Raw genomic sequence first — 21,471 nt, 5'->3', positions numbered from 1 at the left:
CAACCTAGAAAAGTAGAAACAGAGTGATAGACTGATTAAGTCTGTATTTGTTTTCCATAATTTTTAACAAGCATCCTGATTTACACATATGAAAACTCCAGTGCTAACGTTGTTGAGATGCCCTGAAATGCAAAAGTAATATTACAGATTGTATCTTACATATAGCAGACCTTGAGCCCAACACAGTTCGCTCAAGGTCAGTAGACTAGAGTATGGGACCATTCCAAGGCCTAGCAGGCAACACAATATTGGAATCCAAGTGTTTCAACTTACAAATATCACTGTATTTGGTCATTATATGGACAATGCAAATTAAATTGTGTGTGGCTACTACTATGCAGCATAAAAAAACACATATTAGGAAAACTTGGATTCAATAGACAATGAATTATGTAAGTATTTTCATCAATTCTATGTCACTATGAGCAGGTGTCAACATGATTGTGATACACAAAAAGTGATATTTTAAGCCATAGCATGACATGGTGCCTGACAAATGCACTAGTTTTTTAAATGTGTGTACATATGGAAGAAAAGGATGGTGGAACAACATCACGTTGTACTATTGTTTTATAGATCCAAACACAGAGCATCATTGTAGTTGTAGTCATCCATTGACATCATAGATAATAATTGTTTGAAAACTAAGTTACACATATCACTTTCAATGACCATATTGGTGACGAACATGTGTTTGCAACATGTACACACATATGGATATGATGTAACTAGGAGAAAATACCTCTTAGAACACCTATACTTTCCTGTGCAGATGGATGTGGTTTTTGGACCTGTTTTGGATACACAACATCATACATTGGTTGAAAGTAATGAGCAGAGCCAATCCAAGGGATGATCCATGGGGAACTACACACAATGTGACTATGTATATTGCACATTGCTAAAAGTAGAGCTACAACCATGCTAGTAATTGGTATGACACAATATATTTTGTATAGTGAAATGTAGCTATATCTGTTTTGCTAAGGGTATTACAGTATTCTAAATGTCTAATTAAGGGCAGGACTCCATTAGTGATCGATGAGACATACATAGGTGTAACTTACCAGTCTACAGTCCACCAGGGATTCCTGTCAAGCCTTCAGGATGTAGGAGCTGCACGACTTTCACCTCCAAGGGAAATAGTTGTAATGAGGGGCTGAGAAAACCACCACAAGTCCAGTTTAGGGCAAGGCCAAACATGATTTTCTTATGGTTGGTTGTTATTGGTAATGGCACAAATTAGCTAAAAACTGATGAAATGCAATGCAACCATGATTTATTACCAGTGGTCAAGATTAAGTCAAGCAGGCCACTGATTACTTATTGTGGTAGCTAATACGTATCTCATCAGCGGTGTCAGGTTTTTTGCAGGTGCATGCCAGTGGGTAATTGTCAATTCTGTCTGTACCTTTAAGTAGCCCATGCACACTTCCAGTTCCCATTCTAAAGAATTACAGTGCATACACAAGCTACATAGTTCTGTGTTGGAGCATATATATTAGGAAGAATATTCTGTTTAATAAGGATGAGGACTCTGCTGAAGGATGGAGGCCTATAAAATGCCAACACATCTGAATGACCACAAAACGAAAATTAAAAAAATCAATATAATGCTAACCATAAGAGCCTTAAATGTACAAAAAACAATACGATTCCTTGAAAGTCTAAGCTAGGGGGTGTTCATGCTGACATATTGTTAATACTAAGTACAACACAAACCCTGCAAATTCTGAGGTGTACACTGTGTGTGTTGACACACATGAGGTCCAAAGCTTGTGCATAATGGCATATGCAGGCTGGGACTAGACATAAGTTCTTGCAGTTCTCCACTCAAATGCTTCTAAAGGCTGTGTGTAGTGTGCTAAAAGGTCACAGGGATGGGCACAGGTCCTTCACCCTGGCACTGTTGCACATGGCAGAAGGCTGTATGCATTATATTCTGTCAACAAGAGGGCTGGGGATTATGTGAGTGGCTGTCCAAAGGCCATGTGCAATATTTTGCATCTGCACGAAGATTGGATGTAGGCCTCGTCTTCGGTCAGGCCTTCTACCTAATCTCTGCTTCACGTAGCTAAAAAGCTCTGCCTCCTGGTTAGGCCCATGTGGAAGCTGGACTCGGGGTCTGGCCACCTCAACACCTGATGTGCACACCCGAAGGTCATGCATTGTGGTTTATGTCCTCACAAGAGCTTGGGAAAGGCTGTAATTAAATGTCAGGCCCTGTGCTCAACCTCTGCTGGACACAGACAATGGTCATGTGCAATTATGTATGTACACATGGGTCTAGGCAGAGGGCATGGCCTAAGATCAGGGTCTGCAACCATACCTGAAGATACTTAGGTGGACACAAAGGCTAGGCCCTACCTACAGCCCCACTGAGGATAGTTAAAACCTCTTCTTTGTCAATGGGAAAATGTCTAGCAATACAAAATCACAAATATTCACTGTTTACCCATATCAGATGTTCAGAGGCAACTTTGAACTTCTTGCGAAAGTACCTCAACGTACTACATGTGACCCTCAATGCCTTCTCACTTGTAATGGATCAAAACCTCTTACTCAAAAACATTGTTACATAAGTGTCACATCAAAAAAACCTGAAGTTACAAAAATTAGAAGTAGCAAAAATTATACCTTTGGCTTTATTTAAGAACGTAAGAGGTTAAATGGTTCATTCATCAAGAAATGCAGTGTAAGTACAGCTTTATGGAATCTGTGAGAAAAGAAATCACAACTGTACATGAAGCAGAGTCTCATTCTTACTTCCGCAAAGGGTCTTGAGGTCAACTTAGTAGCTTTCAGTTCATTATGAGTTTATTGGAGAATGCTCTGATGGAGTGCCTTTGCCGTGACACAAAACTACTCCCATTCAGAAATTCGTTCAACACTTACCTCTTTGGGAAACTCCAGTTGAGGCTTTCTAAGGTAGAGCCTAGGGAATCGTCTGCATTTTCTGCACTATGAACATACTGATTTGACGATCTTGAAGGGGGTCAGGGATAATGAGTGTGTGGTACCAGGGTTAGGAGATTGGGTGGGGCATGATAAAGGTGCTGTGTGAGGGTGCTAATGGTAAAAAACCGTTGGGGGGGGTATATGTACAGAAACTGGGATGAGGTGTTATGGCAGATGGAAAAAGTTAAAAGTTGAGTTCTCCAATGAGCCTCGGTTCATGATTAGGAGGCTTGAGGTCAGGCCTAGGTCTTGTGTCAGGAACTTTAAACAGGGATTCACTCTCCCCACAGATAGCGAGTGGTATGTGAAGCCATATAAAAATAATCATGCATTAGAGGGTTAGGGATTACGAGATTTGCATCTGGGCAACAGAGTGCTTCCCTTCACTGAAAGCTATAAGCAGTTCGATGGAATACCTGTTAATTATGATTTCATATATGGCACTTGATATTTTCTTCATGGTCAGAGGACTGTTGCTTACAAAGAAGATTACCTTCAATAAAATCTGTGTCTCTTTGTGCTATTCCTGGTTATCAATTTTCTAAAAGGCACGCAAGCAAATGGAAAAGTCTCTTGCCATAAAAAGAGTTCATTAAAAGATGCACTGACACTTCACACAATATAGGTTTGGAAGATCAGGCCTTTGTACCTTCCTGGAACAGGTGACTGGTGACTTGGATGGCCTCTGTAGTTTATTTCAAAGTGAGAAATATTGCAGGGATAAAAAGTTTCCTGTGGATCGGGTATTTTGAACATACATCCCTTGTAAGAAGGACATTCTTTAAAGATCAGTGTGGATGTAAAAACAGTTTACAAAGGAGTTTCGAACAAAAGATTAATGGTCTCCTACAATGGTAAGCATGATGTGTGAGGCACAAGGCCTTCAATGTGGTCCTCTTCATTAATGGCTTCCAGTCAGCTGCAAAGGTAAATTCTATCAACACATACATTTTAAAACGTTACGTACCTATTTCTATATCCACTACAAAATTGTTTTTAACAAACGAGGCAAAATGGATTCTTAAACAATAGGATCAAATCATTGGTAAGTATAGGCAAGTGGCTCAAGGTGTTTAAGAAAAAGCAATCATTGTCTATCAGGGATAGAGATTGAGTACTAAGTTTTCACATCCAAGCCTTCGCTACCCAGCATCTTAAATCTGGACAAGTTCAAATGGGAAGTTCTTGAAACACGTGGCATTGTTTATAGAGTGTTCAACAAAAACCTTCCTCCCTTCCCTCCCAACAGAAGTAGTAACTATTGTCTTGATTGCATGGAAAGTGCTTCAAGGGATCGGCATGATGCAGGAAAGTTTCTAATGGCACTATTCAATTTACCACAGTACCTGTCTTCAGAGGTTGCACGTTTTTATTTTTGTGTCCTTTTTGGAATGATTCATCATCAACCAGTTCTGTCAAGCCAATTTACTCATACCAAAAGTTCTGCCGAAGCAGAAAATCAGCAGTATTGGCACACACACATAATATGTCAGGTGATGCTCACTTGCAGAAAAATTCATTCGTGCAATGTTTTCTTGCACTACTATAAGAAGTCGGCTGTGCATTAAATGTTGTCTGTTTAAACTCCCGCTGCTACGTTCCAGGACTTTCAACACATCATCAATCTTGGCAGCTGAGAGCCCAAAGAAGATATTAGATGACTGGCTGGATAGCCAGAAAAGAGGCGAGCACTCAAAACGAATGAGAGATTAAACAATATATATAAAATACAGTTAACATTCAACAGCCTATCACACAACGAACAAAGCAATTTTGTAAATGTAAAGCAAACTTTTTAAAGTTTTTTTTTCTTCATAATTTACGAATCTCATACTGATGGGAAAGCTTTCACCTACAGGATTCAAGGAGTCAAATGTGTCATGTTTCACAGCTGTCTATGGTAAATGTGTTAAAAGACATGTTCCGACATCAGTTATGACAACGCAGTCGTAAAGGATGGCTGATAACAGCCATTGACTGTAATTAGGCGCATTTGTTCACAAGTGTCCAAATACAAGGAACATGCATGGGGTCTGTCTCCCAATTTATACATAGCGCTTACCTCAAGCATTTAGTGAGTACTGCAGCCAAACGAGTCAGGAATAACAAACGTGCTACCTTGCTGGAAACTAGACCAAAAACTACCACAGACTAGGTTGTGTTAGTAATTTCAGCATTTTTTCTACCATGATAAAACGTGTGATGCTCAAGAATTGACACATACTGAACAGAGGTAACTTAACTTGCCCACAACCTCCGTTTGCCTTCAGACACAGCCAGAACCTTAAAGACCAGCTGGTGCACACAAGACCTCTATCTCCTTTGATGGATTCTGTGGGGTTTGCACAAATACAAAGCACATCACACATCTTGAACTAGGACTCAATACTACATGGGAGTTATGACAGCAATCCAACTATAACAGTGACAACCTCATCTACATGATTACATGCCCCTGTAGCCTTCGCTTTTTAGGGATGACGAAAAGGAAGGTCAGTGTATGCGTCACTGAACACAGGAGTACCATGAGGGGTAAACGGAATCCTACTAAGCGGATAAGACATTACGCAGAGGCTGGACACAGTAGATTACATTTTTTGGACTGTACTAGATAAACCCACCAATGTCCGAGATGTGACACCGTTCCTGTTTGTCAAAGAACAGTGATGGGTGTTTGGATTGAAGAGTCATAGTGATGGCCGTGCACTGCCTTGCCTTAGACAGGCATGATTTAGGACGAAGACTTGGGACGTGACACTGTTAGTTGGACGTCTTGGATGGAGTGCAGCTATTAGGAGAAACACTACTGTTATTGTAAACAGGGTCACAAAACAAGAATACCAGCCTTTATGTTACATAATACACTTGATTTTCAGACGAAAGGATGAGAACTCTTTGTGTTGTACTGATACTCCCCGCCCTATAAAAAACAACTTTCATGAATATATTTTCTTTAAATTTTTGTTTCTGATTGCGTGATTATTCTTACGTTCATACATTACTCATTGAATGGCGGGCCAAATGCCTTGTACCACCCCTATCTTGTTTTATTTTTTTGCTGATAGAGAGTAATGACACATTCCCTTAAGAATTCTGTGGAGGATGGAATGTAAAAGATAAGCAGCGCTTAGATAAGCGTGCTGCTAAGGGAAAGATATAATTTCCCGGTGGCCTATGATCCCGCGTAATGAATTGGCATGTCGGTTTTATGATTCACTTTTTCATATTTACCCCTGTAAATGAAGTTTCATGAGTGTATCTATTGGATGAAGAGGTGTCTCCCCTCTGGGTCTGTTTTCATTGCATTGTTGTCTATGGAATAGTATCACACATGGTTGAGAAGCAACCCATTTTCAAAATGTGTGAAAGCAAAAAGGTTAAGTGTCTATCCTCGAACTGTGATGGGTATAACCACATTTCCCAGTGTCCCACGTGATGAGCTATCACATTGATGTCACACTACATGACGTTGTTTCTACAAACTTTGCATACAACTGGGATATGTCTAAAGGTTATGGCAACATGTTCTTTGTTCTACTGGATCACGAGAGTGATGATGTATTCACACTGACATTGGTTTCTAATTTTGCTGCTTGTTTTCAAAGCTAGCGTACACCCTGAGCCTCTTGCCAGGGGCTCCTTAAGAGGAGGCATTGAGACCCAATTTTTGCGGGTAAGACTTGCCATTTTTAATGACCTCACTTTTAACACTGTTTAGTTACCACACATGATGAACAAGGTTGACTATTTATGTGCTGTGGGGTGCACTATTTGAGTGATGCTTTATTTGGCATGCAGTGTCAGAATCGCTGAATGACTACCTTATGTTCTAACTAGTCTTTATCACTCCACAAGTCCTTGAGAGGCAGATTCCCTTAAAGCTCTGGTGACCACTTCTTGTATAGCACTTTAAAAAAAAATATATTTTGCACTGATTGTCACATTGACAGTGCATAGCAAAGTGACTGTCAATAAGTCTTGCCAATTGGCCGTACGTACACCTTATATAAGAGTAATTTGAAGGCAGAAACATGTTGATCACAATATAATTAGGAATATATAGAATTTTCCCTGATCACACGCTTTTGAGTGTTTTAATCCTGTCCCTCATCACCCCTATATGTTACCATATAGGGACAATTTAATACATCCAAAGAGTGCCTCCTAATTTTAGGAGTAGTAGCCCACACCATAACGTCATTGCAGTGTGAGGAGGAACCCTATGATGAAGCATGCCGCCTATCAGTAGGTGAGGGTTTTCATCCTAAAAAGAAAATATTTCTTCCACTCTTAACAGTATATGCAGTTCATTTTGTTGATTATCAAAAAGCCTTTTCCAGACCTGATCACTTCAGTGTGCAAGTTAGTCTATGGTCCAGGAGAGAGAACCCACTAGTCTTAAAATTTCCCCAGGCCCCTTTTTTGTGATTTCACTACCTGTAAAGCACATTGCCACAGCGGACTACACTTGTGATCCATCGTTATGACCAACACCTGCACCTCCTTGGCATAACCATCTGTCTGTAGAGTTAGTTCGAAAGTGTCTATACATATTACGTCATCTACTTCAAGAGGTGTACAAAAAAATCATACATTTACTAAATGGCACAAAAATTGGACAGCTTTCTAACCACAGCGTTATCCTTATACCACCTCTAAAAAGGATGCTCATTGCCAACCTAGCCCAATGTCAGACAGTCGAAGTACCATACTTCTTTGACCAGTCATCGACCAACTCCGCGAACACTAACATCCTTTTGAGTAAGTCATTACTTGAGCTGGAAGGCAATCTTCTGCAGAAGTTCCCATTATCGCACTTCTTGACTTGTGAAAGTTAATTTTGAAAATCCTCGGGAAACGTACGGCAAGTCAGATAAAGGCCTGATGTGTGAATGAGACCATTAAAATGAAAGGACAGAGATCAAGAGAGAAGCTCGGGAGAGTTTCCAAGTGGAACACATGTGTGTTTCAGCAACGTTTCTAACTATAGCACATTCCTAATTATACGAATGAAAAAAGCTTTAAAAGATATCTCACGGCGGGGCATTTGTAAACAACACAGGTCACTTTCGGAATGTATAGCGTGCCGATGTTAAGGGTGCTCAGGTTATACCACTATCTGGTAACACAGATGCATATTTTCCTCCTCTCTGTGATCAAAATACCTATTTTAAATGCCGCCTGTAGAGGAATGAAAGATGATGAGGAATCGCACTCAAAACTCAGGATGAAAACAGTCTTTTATTCTAAAGTTTGTATTTACAGGCAAAGCAACTATGTGCCATTTTGTAAACTCTCTCTGTGGTAAGAGCCATTGTCATCCAAAGTTACTGTGCTTAGATTAGCAACACTTTTTGAACACTGTAGTACATTGATAAAAAAAGAAATTGGGATTAAAAAGACACGTATGTGTGCAGAAGGGGTTCACATATATATATTTTAAAAAATGAATGACAAAAATAATATATACCAGTAAACAAAAATAGGCATATTTGTTTAAATCACGCAGTACATATCGTTATGATGATTTTCCTTTTTTTTTTTTTTATACATGATAATGCTGAACTTCACTCTCGAGCGTTTGCGTCTGGATTCACAGGCACTTCAACAACCCGGCAAATGCATTATTCACAACAAAAGTAGTAGCAGCTATGCCACAGTCTCAATGTCCCAGATGCGTATTAGAAACATCATCACCCAAGCTGTATTCTGATTGAAGGTATTCTCGTGGGCGTTGGCATGATTTTGTGTAACAGTTTTGCTCCGTGTTCCCATCACTCCTAGGAGCCCAGGCTGTCAACCAACTGTTATCGCAACACAATGGAGGCAGCACCGGGCTGTATATGCTTAGGTCTACTACACAACACTGTCGACTGTTTCCTGGACAATGAAGCAACAGTAGTTTCTCCTCTTTCCTTTCTTTCAAGTTCTACCACTTTTCAATGTGCTGGAATGACATTAATTACTGCTAATGTTGAAACATAACATGGCATAGTAACATTTGCAGATAATTTCTCTTCTTTGTTTGCTTTTCATTGGGCTAAAAATGAACTGCAAGAAACTGTCCTCGGTCTGCAGTGCATGATTTCTTCCCTGCCCTTCGTCTTTACTTAGTTCCCCGCCATTCTAAGCATTTCAGGATGGCAATTACAGGTCACAAACCTTCACATGGACACAGTAAATGTTACACACAGAGTGTTTTCTATTCTTATTCCAGCTTGGTATGATTGTATAACGAGATAAAAAGGCAGTGTAACAGGGCCCCGACATAACAATGACAAAAAAAACCACTAAGGTTTTATTTTCTTATGTTTGAATCAAGACATTGGAGCACACTTTGAAAGGATAAATAAACAATACAGGTTTAAATGATTCATTTAAACATTTCGTAAAGCTGTACTCTTTAGTAACAATAAGACATTTTCATCCACTGAACAAATCATGAAACAATTACAAAAATATATATGCAGTACTGATTAATTATAACTCCCAGTTAATTAATCCCACAGTATTGTATGTAAAGTGGATGAAACAATACACTGCAAAGTACAAAAGAATACAGCATAAACAGCTCTCACTAGTTGTTAAAGGGGGCCAGGGTCAGTGACTATATAGTTTTTAATGTTGATACATAGTTTACAAATGATTGTCAAAAAGTGAAAAAGTCCATGTAAAAGGATAACACTTGAAAAAGGTGGCAAAGACTTACAAAGGCCCACTAACGCTTTGTCCATAATGCTAAAGGCACTGAAACTGACGACAAAACATATGTCGAAGTACCCTTGATTTAAAAAGTATTCAAACTACAAAGTCTTTATAAGAAAATGCTTTTATTGCCATGTATACTTTTCAGTTTCTTCTTCGACCTCAAGAATAAAATGGCCTTCCCTTTTCTGGTGTCTGTACTCGGTTCAAACGGGCCACTTGAGAAGGTGACGGTGGGACATCTTGTCTTAATGGGCCTTTAGGAAGTGTACAGTTGGGGTCTTGAACTTTCTTGTATGAATCATAATTGTTTGGTCCTTCGGATGATGTATTTTTTTTAAGTTGCTGCTCCTTCCGACGTTGCTCTTGGCGAAGAAGCTCCTGGGCTTCCATCATTACCCTCGCATTAAAACCATGTCCTCCCATGTAGCCATTCCTTGAACCTTGGTAACTGGAATATCGGGGGTTATCTTTTGCTGTTTGGAATCCTTCACCAGGAGAATAGTTCTGTTCCCAGGAATCTTGCGACACAGAACTTGCATTCTTTCTACTTTGCCTGAAAAACAAAAAAAAACAAAAACTTTACGTTAAGAATTTTTTCAAGGGCCATACTTATCGAAGACTCTCAAGACAGTCCCAAGCATATAAATGTGCATCTCTTCCTATAGTCTGATAATTCCTGAATGTAAAGTTTCCTCATACTTTTAAGATAAAGTATTTAGTGAACCTGACATATACAGTTTAGCGGAATTCAAGGACAGCCATCAAGTGATTTTGGAAGGTACAACAGCACACGTGCATTAACACTAATAGCATATGACAACCACTAAGATTTGATCTACAGTTTATTATGTATACATTTAGAATTCTTGTTGATGGAATATCTAACAGACTTGACAACCAAAGCTGTGTGTGACAGCCACGATTAGTTTCTTCTGCAGTATGCAGTCAGAGGAAAGTGCCTGCAACTATTCTTGTCCTATGGATCTGTGCATTCTGATCGGGTTGTCACAGCATGCTGTAGTACCCATAGTGCTACGAAGAACTGAAGGCAACTGGGCCTCTTTTATAAAGTTTCAATGTTCAAAAAGCAAAGATAAGTATGGAGTATAAATTGATTGAAATCCTTTATTCGTTTTGAACGTTTAGTGTTTCTACAAGCAATGTGTCCTAAAAAGCGCACATTTCATACGATTCGTAGCTGAGCAAGAAATATCTATTTTCAACGTACATACTAAATTGGTGTGAAAAAGCCCCAAATCATGTGTTATTTACTTGTGCTTTCATAGTGTAAACTATGTTCTTTCTCTCAGAAATGTGTGCATGGATGGATCAGCACATTTTACTTCATGTTTGAATACAAAAATGTCTTCTACTGAAGAAACAGGAAGCCTGTTGTTCGGATTAACGTGGTGGGAACTAAAGATGTGCATAGTAAACAGACTCCACGTCCCCGTAATTGCACCACAAGCACTGTGTTTTGAGTATACTTTTTTGTCTTCCAGTTATCCCCATTTTAGCTTACACATGTTAATCGTTTAAAAGTGAAAACGTGAGACTAATATGCAATGTTCATTTGTTAGATGTTATTTATCTTTGAAAAGTGGCAAACAAGTCTATTCGAAAATACTCACAAGATTTTGTCTATGCAGGCTGTGCTGTTTTAAAATAATTATTATTGATTTGTGAACAACTTATAATGGAAAGCTGATAAGTATGTGTCTTGTCTAATGCTGTTCAAAAGAAAACAGTCTTGCAGATTGAAAATACGCCAAAGGACACCAGTTCACTTTCTGCTAGTTGTTTATCCCATTGTTATATTCAACAACAACTAAATGTTATACAAGCCTTAAGAGAAGAACATAGTACGACCCACTTTGACTAAAGTCTAACACAAAGGCATTCAGTCTTCACTTGCTGCTTCAACACAAGATGAAAATAGAACATAAAGCCTTAATGTTTAGACAGGAACGCGGTTGTGAACCATCTCTGTAACTCAAATTAGGTTTTCTTATTAGCGCTAAGATTAGCCTAGTGAATAAAAGAATTAGAGTGGGATTGTTATAAAGTTATATAACAAATATGTTGGAGAGTTGTTTGTTGTGCATGCATTTTGGTTAACACTGCAGTTACCACTCTTCTTCTCTTTATTGTAGTAATAATTCATATTATGTGCATTAGTATGTGGATTTGACTTTAAAAAGTAACCCTTAACTCATATCAATGGATTCCTAGTGCTTTTAAGCGTGCCCCTGCTTTAGGAAAGAGGGTTTAGGTTCCACTAACTATCACTGTGATTTCTAACAGGATTAATCATTACCTGAAACACATCTCACTCAAATATTGCTGAGTTGGTTGTGGGATTTTTGTAGTCTAACTGGTTTTCTGTCTCGGTTTTGCACACTGACTACGTCCTTAGACTCAGGGCTCTAGAAACCGAATTCTGGGCCGTGTTCTAGGGGATGGCCTAGAAAACGTAACAACCAACAACGTAACATTTTTAACAAACTAACTCTAATTATGTCAAACATAAAGACCTCGAACACGGTCACTTAAATCACATTAACAGTTTAATTTGCTTGATCTCCATCTATATGCCAGTGGCAAGTCTAGCTGAATCATCTTAAATCCTCAGAGACATTCCTGACCTCTATGACTCATACAAATGTTGTGGTGCAACAACCTAGGTTCTAGCCGAATCAGAATCCTTTATTTCCTAACATAGTGGAAGCTACACAGTACTTATTGGTTGCAACACTTGTGTCAGAACCCCTTTTAGAGGGCCACAGGACAAGCAGGAGTTACTGGGTCAAACTGCGCTCATTGAGGCCTTTTACTCCTACTATGGGCTCTGAGCAACTAGGCCAAGAACCTCTTCCACACTTGACTTTCAGTGGTACTGTGAGTCAAGTAGTCCAAGGCTTCACGGGGAGGAGGCAGAGGTAGGCCGAACACATGCTCACAAATCCACGTACTTTCAGCAAGCGCAATAACTGAATGTCCCACCAAATACTTGCTTTCATGAAAAGTAGGACTTATACACACACAATGTGAAATATGGTTTATTCTAAATAATAACACTCTTCATAAGGTCTCTTTTCCAGCAAGGTCCCCACAGACACTAGCATCTCGTTGTAACTACGGACCATTTATCCCCCATTAATTTGAGGCAGCATCCAAGCTAGTTTCCACTAGACAATACAAGTCTTGGACGTCCTACAATGACTATTTAAAGACATAGTGCACCAGTGCCCCTGGTGCTAGAGTTACAGTAGTTGCTCCCCTCCCATGGGCTCTGCAACTTAAGGTTTTGTCTTAACTGTTCCCGCTGGAGACAAGACTGAGAATGTTCAGCGGTCCTAGATGGAGGTCGACAGTGGAAGGTGTCTGGGTACAGCAGAATTCTCATTGCAGCCACCACAGGTTCTGGACTACTGCAATGCTCTGCCGTTTTTGTGGTAAATATGCTTTGGTTGATGGCAGACGTTGGATGCTCCTTACATTCGGATGATGATGTATCATCTCCGAGTTCACAGTCTGCACTTGGTATGTGGGACACAGCACACTCCTCTTTCCACAGCCCCCATCTGAGACACAAGGTTGCTTCCGGCACTCTCAAGGAGACGTCTCCATGCAGGTCACAACATTGACTAGAACAAAGGGCCCCTCATTATCATAGAACTTCACCAGGGCGAAGGCCCTCAAGATCCACAGTGGGCCCCACCTAGCATATGGGGGTCGTGAGCAGACACTTAAGATGGTGCCCTGCTTTGGGTCACAATGCTGCACAGGGCAATGGCCCTCTTCACCACAATGCACCACAGGGAAACGACCCTTAATCTTCACCACGACCCACCTGGCATAAGGGGTTGTGAACAATGCACACAGTGGATGGCCTGATTAATGTGGTAGAACTGATGTGAATCTGAATCTCACACACTGCTCCAGTGATCCACCCAACAGGATCCCCATTGGAACTTGCTCAATCCAGGTAAACTCCCACTCTTCACAGGGTCCTCTGGTCTTGGGTTAGGCAGAAGCTGGTGCTCCAGGCTGAGCTGTCTTGATTTCCATGAGTGACATCCCCTCACCATGCAGGAAGACTGGATTAGGACCGGGGACTAAGGTTCTGCCAAACATGCTAACGTACAGCTACACTTTGACAATTTGGGAGCCTCAGGCTTCCCTTTTAATAATCCATTTGCACAAACAAATGAGACTTAGTGTCCGTATCTTTGAGGTTCATGTTCTGGGGGTGACCACTCTGAAGTGCCAATTCCTCTGTTGTGCTCTTTCTCCAGAGTTCAGTCTGTCACAGGAGGAGTGTCTCCAAATCTGATCATCCCAAACAGGACACAGGAGTGACTCGGGGCTCACATCTGGTTGTCAAACTCAGTTATATGTGAATTCAATTTTACCAAAGGCACTAACCCTACTGTTTTGACTCCCTTATCAGCCCATCTCCTTCCTGATATAGTTCCAAGCCCCTTTGACCAGTGGTCTCTCTCAGAATCAAAGAGCCGTTTAGAAGTGCACGAAGAACATAGCTCTTCCTTCCACCAGTGTGTCATACCCAGGTCTCAGGAATACATCAATCCACAAATCTGTCTGGGGGTAGCCCTGGGTCTCCCAAAACGGGACCCAGTGTCTTCCATGCACTGTGCTCTTAACAAGTACACATACATCTCTGTGCACACACACAAATACGCATGTGCAGGCACCAATGTAATGTATCCTTCACAGGCACACATGTATCCCAATAAAAACACGTAACTACACGATCTAACTCTTATGTACTCTACCACTTCAAAGTCATATGTGCATCCCAGCATGCACATGCACCCTATCTGTCACTTTATACAGCCTGAAGCAGGTCAATGGTGCGTTAATCATAGAAAACAGAATTTTAACCAGAGTAGTCTAGAAGGCACCACTCCAGTAATACAGATTAAAAAAAGTCTGATCATTCCACTGATCACAAAAACAACAGTATGCTGCCACCACCGTGATCATACTACTTAACTCCTGAGGAAGGCAGTTGCCTTCCACCACTCGAGGATGGCGCTTTGGGCACCCATCCCAATCTCAGAAAGACTGCAACCCATGATATAGACCAAGGTTGTGGTGCACATGCATAATTTGCGGTTGCTCATGATCAAAAATTGTTACCAAGGATCCAGCTATCACCACAGCAGGAACACTCAGAGTAGGGTACCCTTACATTACAGTGCGAGGGACTTTTCTGTGCCAAGAACTTGTTAATGCATTTATAACATTGTCAGACTCTCACAAACTTCTAATAGTCTACAAGTGCTGTCGAGCTGAACTGTAAGTATCTATAAAATGTCTTCATATGAAACCTGGCAGGTACAGCTGCCATTTCACAAACAAATTTAGTAGAGCATTCAGACCTTTGTTCATGGTGCCAACTGCAAAAGGTCAGGGGGCATATTTATACTCCGTTTGCGCCGGAATTGCGTCGTTTTTTTTGACGCAATCTCGACGCAAAACTAACTCCATATTTATACTTTGGCGTTAGACGCGTCTAGCGCCAAAGTCCATGGAGTTAGCGTCATTTTTTAGCGTGGACACCTACTTTGCGTTAATTATATGCAAGGTAGGCGTTCCCGTCTAAAAAATCGACTCTGAGGCATGTGCGTCGGATTTATACTCCCGGGCAAAATTCACGCCCGGGAGTGGGCGGGTCAAAAAAAATGACGTCCAGCCGCTTTTGGCCGTTTTTTAGCGCCTGCAAAAGGCAGGCGTTAAGGGACCTGTGGGCTCTGAAGGAGCCCAGAGGTGCCCTCCCATGCCCCCAGGGACACCCCCTGTCACCCTTGCCCACCCCAGGAGGACACCCATGGCTGGAGGGACCCATCCCAGGGACATTAAGGTAAGTTCAGGTAAGTGTTTTTTTTTTTTTTTTTTGGTGGCATAGGGGGGCCTGATTTGTGCCCCCCTACATGCCACTATGCCCAATGACCATGCCCAGGGGACAGAAGTCCTCTGGGCATGGCCATTGGGCAAGGGGGCACGACTCCTGTCTTTGCAAAGACAGGAGTCATTTCTATGGGGGTTGGGAGTGAAAAAAAATGGCGCAAATCGGGTTGAGGCGAAAAAATTGCCTCAACCTGACTTGCCCCATTTCTTGACGCCCAAGCCCCATATCCCCCTACGCCGGCGCTGCCTGGTGTACGTCATTTTTTTTAACGCACACCAGACGACGCCGGCTAACGTCATTCAATAAATACGGCGCCCGCATGGTGCTTCAGAATGGCGTTAGCCGGCGCTAATTTTTTTTGACGCAAAACTGCGTTAGCGCAGTTTTGCGTCAAAAAGTATAAATATGGGCCGAAGAGTCAATACACACTGCTGTAAGCAACGGTGGTTTGGGCTCTAACATAACCAAGGAAAAGGGGCTTCATAAACTTCTCTCTCCCCCTCCTCCCCCCGGGGTAGGAACGGGCAGACATAATTGGTGAGCAGCGGACCACTCGTACTCGTGATCCAGTGCCACTGCAAAGCTATTGCTAATTCCCTGCAAGGGGTCCCAGTGACAACCCCCGGGGCACAAACCTTGATTCCAGCTGTTTCATTAGAGGTTTGTATTTTACAGTCAATATTAACATAAAGTATTGGAATGTGCCACAATCATTTAACTTCATTGCAAAATCATTTAGGATTCAGAAACAATGGTCTATCTCCAATTCTTCACAGCTTAGAACAGCAAGAATTGCGATGCCCCTTCGTGAAACATCCTACAAGAACCGTAATGAATGAATATAACTATGGGACAACTAGCATTCTGTTTTTACAGCCCTTTCCCTTTTGGGACACTGCTTCAATACCAAGAAGCAAAAAAACATTTCAGCTTTCTTGATGTTTTAAAATGCAAACTATTTTCAAGAGCAGAAAAAATATATAAAAAATAACTTCAAAAATAGAAGCCATTGTCCCAACTTTGATGACCCTGTTCTGAAAGGAGGTGCACGTTTCAATCTCAAGGACGTTATTTGCAAACTAGTGAAACTTTACGACTAAGGATATAGTTCACAAGTTTGTATGGTGGGCCAACTATACAAATAATCAGCAGACCTCCTCAAAACTCTTACAAAAACACCTGCTTCCGAAATTAAACTCTTTTTACCTCTATTGCTTCAGCAAGATCCCATTCACACACACAAACACAGACGCACGCACAAAAGAAACACTTAAAAAGAAAGGCCTAATATCATTGAATGGAAGGAAAATATATACACCAGAAATAAAGAAAGATTATCAGCAACAGAGTGGACGGTGTAAGAAAAGACTAGATCCCAACCGAATAGGCTAAAAGTGCATAATTGACAAACCAGGTTTAGAACACAATAAGTATCCAAGTGATAACAGAACGCCAGAAAGCCATCACGTCTTACTGTGCTCTTGAATAGCTCAACTTTGCCTCTGTTCTTCACCCCCTATTTACACCTTCTGCAAAGAGTAAATAAATACTGCTGCCAACTTAAAAACAAGCATTTGCAATGCAATGGGTCTCACATTTGCTCGAGTTAGATCTATTAGCGTTGTAAACTCCTAACTGGTCTTTTCTTGCCACATAAATTGAAAATGAAGAGTAAAACAGTTTCTCATAAGCGAGCCAATTCAAAGCACCACAGCCGCCATGAGCGTGAAGGAAACACACAAAAAGAAAAAGAAGTTTGCTTGCAGTCAAACATGGCGGCAAAAAGGCAATTAGCCATATAACAGGGGTGATGTCCAAGGCGGTAACCAAACCGCCCCAAAGAGGGTCAAACGTAAAGCATTTACCAATGATAACAAAGGATTTTTGAAGGGCAAGCTCTTGAACGAGCGATAGTTATGGGCGTGAGGTGGGTGTGGTTAAAAGCCCAAATAGATAACAACACATTATGAAAGCAGCGCTTCCGCGCTGCTATGCTCAACCTAATAATAGTAAGGAAAATATACACTCAAGCACAATTAGCAATCTGTAGTTGTGGATGATGATTAATCTAGGCATGGTTTTCTTTAATATTACAGTGACATTTAATTCCTTTTCTTAAGGAGTTTTTTGCAAGTACAAAGGCTCACTAAGCCCCAACTATTTGGTGTGTTTCATGCCACTGGATTTAAAGACGACCTCTTAATTGTTTGCCTTGTAGTTACTATTATTTTCCAAGTACATATCCATATGTGCAGAAGAAAGTGCCGTAATTGTCATCACTTACGGGTTAATGATCCACACATTTGGGGGAAAAGAGCCATTAAGAAATTATCTAAGGGCATGTGTTTACCCGCCCTACAGTCAACATGGTTTTCATTTGTCTTCCTCCTTTCCCATTGATAGCTTATTTGCAGACAATGCTTGATATTCACACACACACACACACACACACACGTACATTTGTCTTCAATACTGGCGGACAGTGACAAAATCAGACACCAGAGTTCTGCAGCCAAGCTCCTTAGAACAGTATATATGTATATGAAGGGCTCGCATTCACTTCAAAGGTAACACTGTGTGCCTAATCAAACTACTTTGCAAAAAGCCTCACCCACAAGGCCAGAATTCAGTAAACCAGTTATTCTGCTGACTGTGAAGTTGGGCCTTTGACGTTGTTAGTAATTTCCCCAAAGCAATACCTCATATTTTTGAGACCAGGATGTCACTATGCAATTACACACACAAAAAACAAATACCCTGTCTTATCAAGGAGGGTTTCATGAAGCATAGTAGATTGTAAGAGTTGCAGGCACCTAGTTGTGGCTGTCACTCCAGAGATCTGCTCTGCCTGTAAAGGAACAACCGGACCAGACGACCTCTTTTTGAGGAAAACGTTTAATACATGTCTATTTATTTGAGCTAAATTTACAATCTTTCATCACTCCCCACCAAATCTTCAACTAGTCTATCAGTTTGAACTTGCTGCTATATCTTTTCCAACTGGGAAACCTCAAGCAGTTTAATAAATGCGCAACCTATTTGTCCTAATCAAACTAATTTTTAGGTACAGCAGCACAACTGAAAGATGGAAATATATTGATATAAAATGGCAGGTCGTCCCTGTGCCTACGAAAAAGGTTCTTGCATGGCATGCGTGGTGCACTTAGACAGCTTTAGCCATCCAGTTCTTCCAACTGAAAGCAGAGCATGCAGCCCTACATCAAAGGCAGTACACGCACAATTAAAGGAGCAATTTGTAGTGATCCAGTTAGCAGGGCTGTGAGATATACGTCAATGTAGTTAATTCATCTGTTCATTCAAATAGTGCGATAGAGATTAAGCGATGGAAATAAAGTGTAAGGGAGGGAAGCAGGTGTGCGTGTCTTTGGCATAAAGTTCCTCAACATCTCACCAGGGACAGGAAGCGCTATTTAAATGTAAATACAATACAACACAATACCAAGAGGCCACAAAAGGTTGAAAAAAACGTTCTACTGGGCGCATCTGACAACACTGGCAATAGCACCTTACCTAGGCAGTGAACTGTACTGACGCTGGGCCTGTTGGAAGCCCTCCCGGTCTTCTTGCCTCTCTCGTTGCGCCTGCACTTCTACGGATACCGAGTGCCTGCCACTCTGGGTGTAGGTGCTGGAATTTGGCTGCAATATAAAATACAGTAAATAAGAAAACAAGCACAACTGATAAACACTAATAAAAAATAGCTGCGCTCAAGAACAGACCAAAACAGAATATTGAGGAAAGCTAGGTCCATTCATTGTTAATTCACGAGCTGTGTAACACTACTGCACATATTACCACTTTACTGTTGGAGATCTGCGTGATACATATTATGTTTAAATGAGTGGTATTACTGTTCATGTCAGTGATTCCGTGGATCGTGTGTTGTACATGTGTAGGTTCACAAATAATGTAAGGCTTATTTTCAGTTCAAAGACGTGTTTTCTGTTTCTAGCTATCTTACTCCAGCACTGATATGAGCATATGTGCACTTAAAAAAATAAAAAAATAAACAAGTTTCCTGAGGTGTCATGTGTTAGATACTCTCACATTCAGGGGACATCATGTGTTCAGATTGTCCCTTCTGTAATAATTTTATCAACTACTTGTGCAGACAAATAACCCCACACAAAATAGGTAAAAAGACAAAGATGGCACCAGATGGCAAGGAGACACAAAGGACATTATTGAACGGCACACAGGACTAGGAAAAAGGGGAACAGTGGAAGGAACATCTGAGGGAATGGAAGGCCTATGGGGGTGTGGGAGGCAACATGGCATAGGTTGACAGTCAGGGCCATGGTAGTAGCGGGTGCAGAACAGGCACTGGGGGGCATGAAATGGTATAGTGAAAATTTGCAGTTGGAAATTACTTAGAAATCTACAGAAAAGCCTTTTAAGCATCATTCTTCTGGGTGGCATCAGAGCAGATATCATATCTTCGGCAAACTATGAAGCATGAATAATCCATTTTTATCAAGCAAACTTATACACACCCTTCAATCAATCATTCATAGCATTTTTAAAGCGCAGCACTATCACCCCTAAGGGTGTCTGGGTGCTGAGAGTGCTGTGTCTCAGTCAAAAAGCCAAGTCTTGAGTCTCCATCTGAAGTCCGTCCGGGAAGGAGCTGTTCGGAGGTGGAGGAACAGGCTGTTCTAGGACTTGGCTGCTGTGTGGAAGGAGCGGTCTCTGCTGTGGCTGCGATGGCTGCGGGGGTGTATGCGAGGTTTAGCCAGGTGGAACATGATTGTCTTGCTGGGATATAGAAGCTCAGTTGGTGGTTGATTTAGGATGGCCCTATGTTGTGAAGAGCCTTGTTTGTGAGGATTTTGAAGTGACATCTCTTCTGGATGGGGAGACAGTGGATGTTCCTCAGGTGTGGGGTGATGCTTGAGCACTTGGGGAGGTTGTGGATGAGTCTGGCTGCAGTGTTCCGTAGAGTCTGGAGTCTTTTAAGTAGCTGGGAAGACACTCCAGTGTAGAGAGCATTGCCATAGTCGAGGTGGCTGGTGACTAGGGTGTGGGTGACTTGTTTTTCTGGTATCGGTAGGGAACCATATGAAGGATGGATGTAGAAGCAGGAGGAGGGGACTGAGTTAAATTGTCGATTCATGGATAGTTGGAAGTTGAGGATGATGCCAAGGTTTTGTGTGTGTGGTCTGATGGATAGGGCACTGGTATGAGTTCTGTTCAATAACTGTGGTCCCATACAGAGGTGTTCTTCCTGAAGATCAGGACTTCCATTTTGTTATTGTTTAGTTTGAGGCAGCTGTTTTTCATCCATGTTGCTACGTTCATCACAGTGTTGTGAAAGTTGGCTTTGGCATTGTGGGGGTCTTCGGTGAGTGAGAGGATTAGTTGAGTGTCGTTGGCATAGGAGACTGCATTGAGTCTGTAGGATCTGACAATGTCTGCGAGGGGGGGGGTCATGTAGAACTGGGATGGGGTGAGGGAGGGTCTCTGGGGTACGCCGCAGGTGACATTCTTGGCTGTAGAAGTGAAGGAAGAAAAGCAGGTGCTCTGCGTGCAGCCTGAGAGGAAATGGTATTTTGTGGAATGTCTATGTTGTGGAGTCTGTTGAGGCGAGTGTGGTGGGAGATTGTATCAAAACACTGCAGAAAGGACAAGAAGGATCAGAGCTGCCGACTCTCCTTGGTCGAGGAGGGTCCTGGTGTCGTCTGTTGCAGCGATCAGTGCAGTCTCTGAGCTGTGGTTGGCCCGGAATCCTGATTGTGAGGTGTAGAGAAGGTGGTTTTGTTCAAGGTAGTCAGTGAGCCATTGGTTGATGGCTTTTTCAAGCATTTTCGCTAGTAAGGGGAGCAGGGAGATTGGTCTGTAGTTTTTGA

The 21,471-nt window shown here is 41.5% G+C and overlaps 1 protein-coding gene across 10 annotated transcripts in view; it reads right to left on the bottom strand.

Annotated features, from left to right (window-relative positions):
* Window positions 1-8,485: 8,485 nt before the first annotated feature.
* Window positions 8,486-21,471, bottom strand: part of PARD3 (par-3 family cell polarity regulator) — a 1,239,520-nt gene continuing 1,226,534 nt past the window's right edge. For 7 of the 10 annotated variants that reach the window (XM_069211231.1, XM_069211224.1, XM_069211233.1 and 4 more), the window contains 2 exons: window positions 19,136-19,263; window positions 9,683-10,219 (listed from right to left, as the gene is read on the bottom strand). In XM_069211231.1, the coding sequence (XP_069067332.1) occupies window positions 9,826-10,219; window positions 19,136-19,263 (522 nt within the window). In that variant the 3' untranslated portion in view covers window positions 9,683-9,825. Of the gene's footprint in view, window positions 10,220-19,135; window positions 19,264-21,471 lie in introns of all 10 variants that reach the window. The other 3 variants (XM_069211229.1, XM_069211227.1, XM_069211234.1) reach the window with 1 other exon arrangement.

The sequence above is a fragment of the Pleurodeles waltl genome, chromosome 10 (assembly GCF_031143425.1).
Source record: "Pleurodeles waltl isolate 20211129_DDA chromosome 10, aPleWal1.hap1.20221129, whole genome shotgun sequence".
Taxonomy (NCBI): domain Eukaryota; kingdom Metazoa; phylum Chordata; class Amphibia; order Caudata; family Salamandridae; genus Pleurodeles; species Pleurodeles waltl.
Note: the sequence above shows the minus strand (reverse complement) of the source record. Positions and strands in the feature narration are given on the sequence as shown.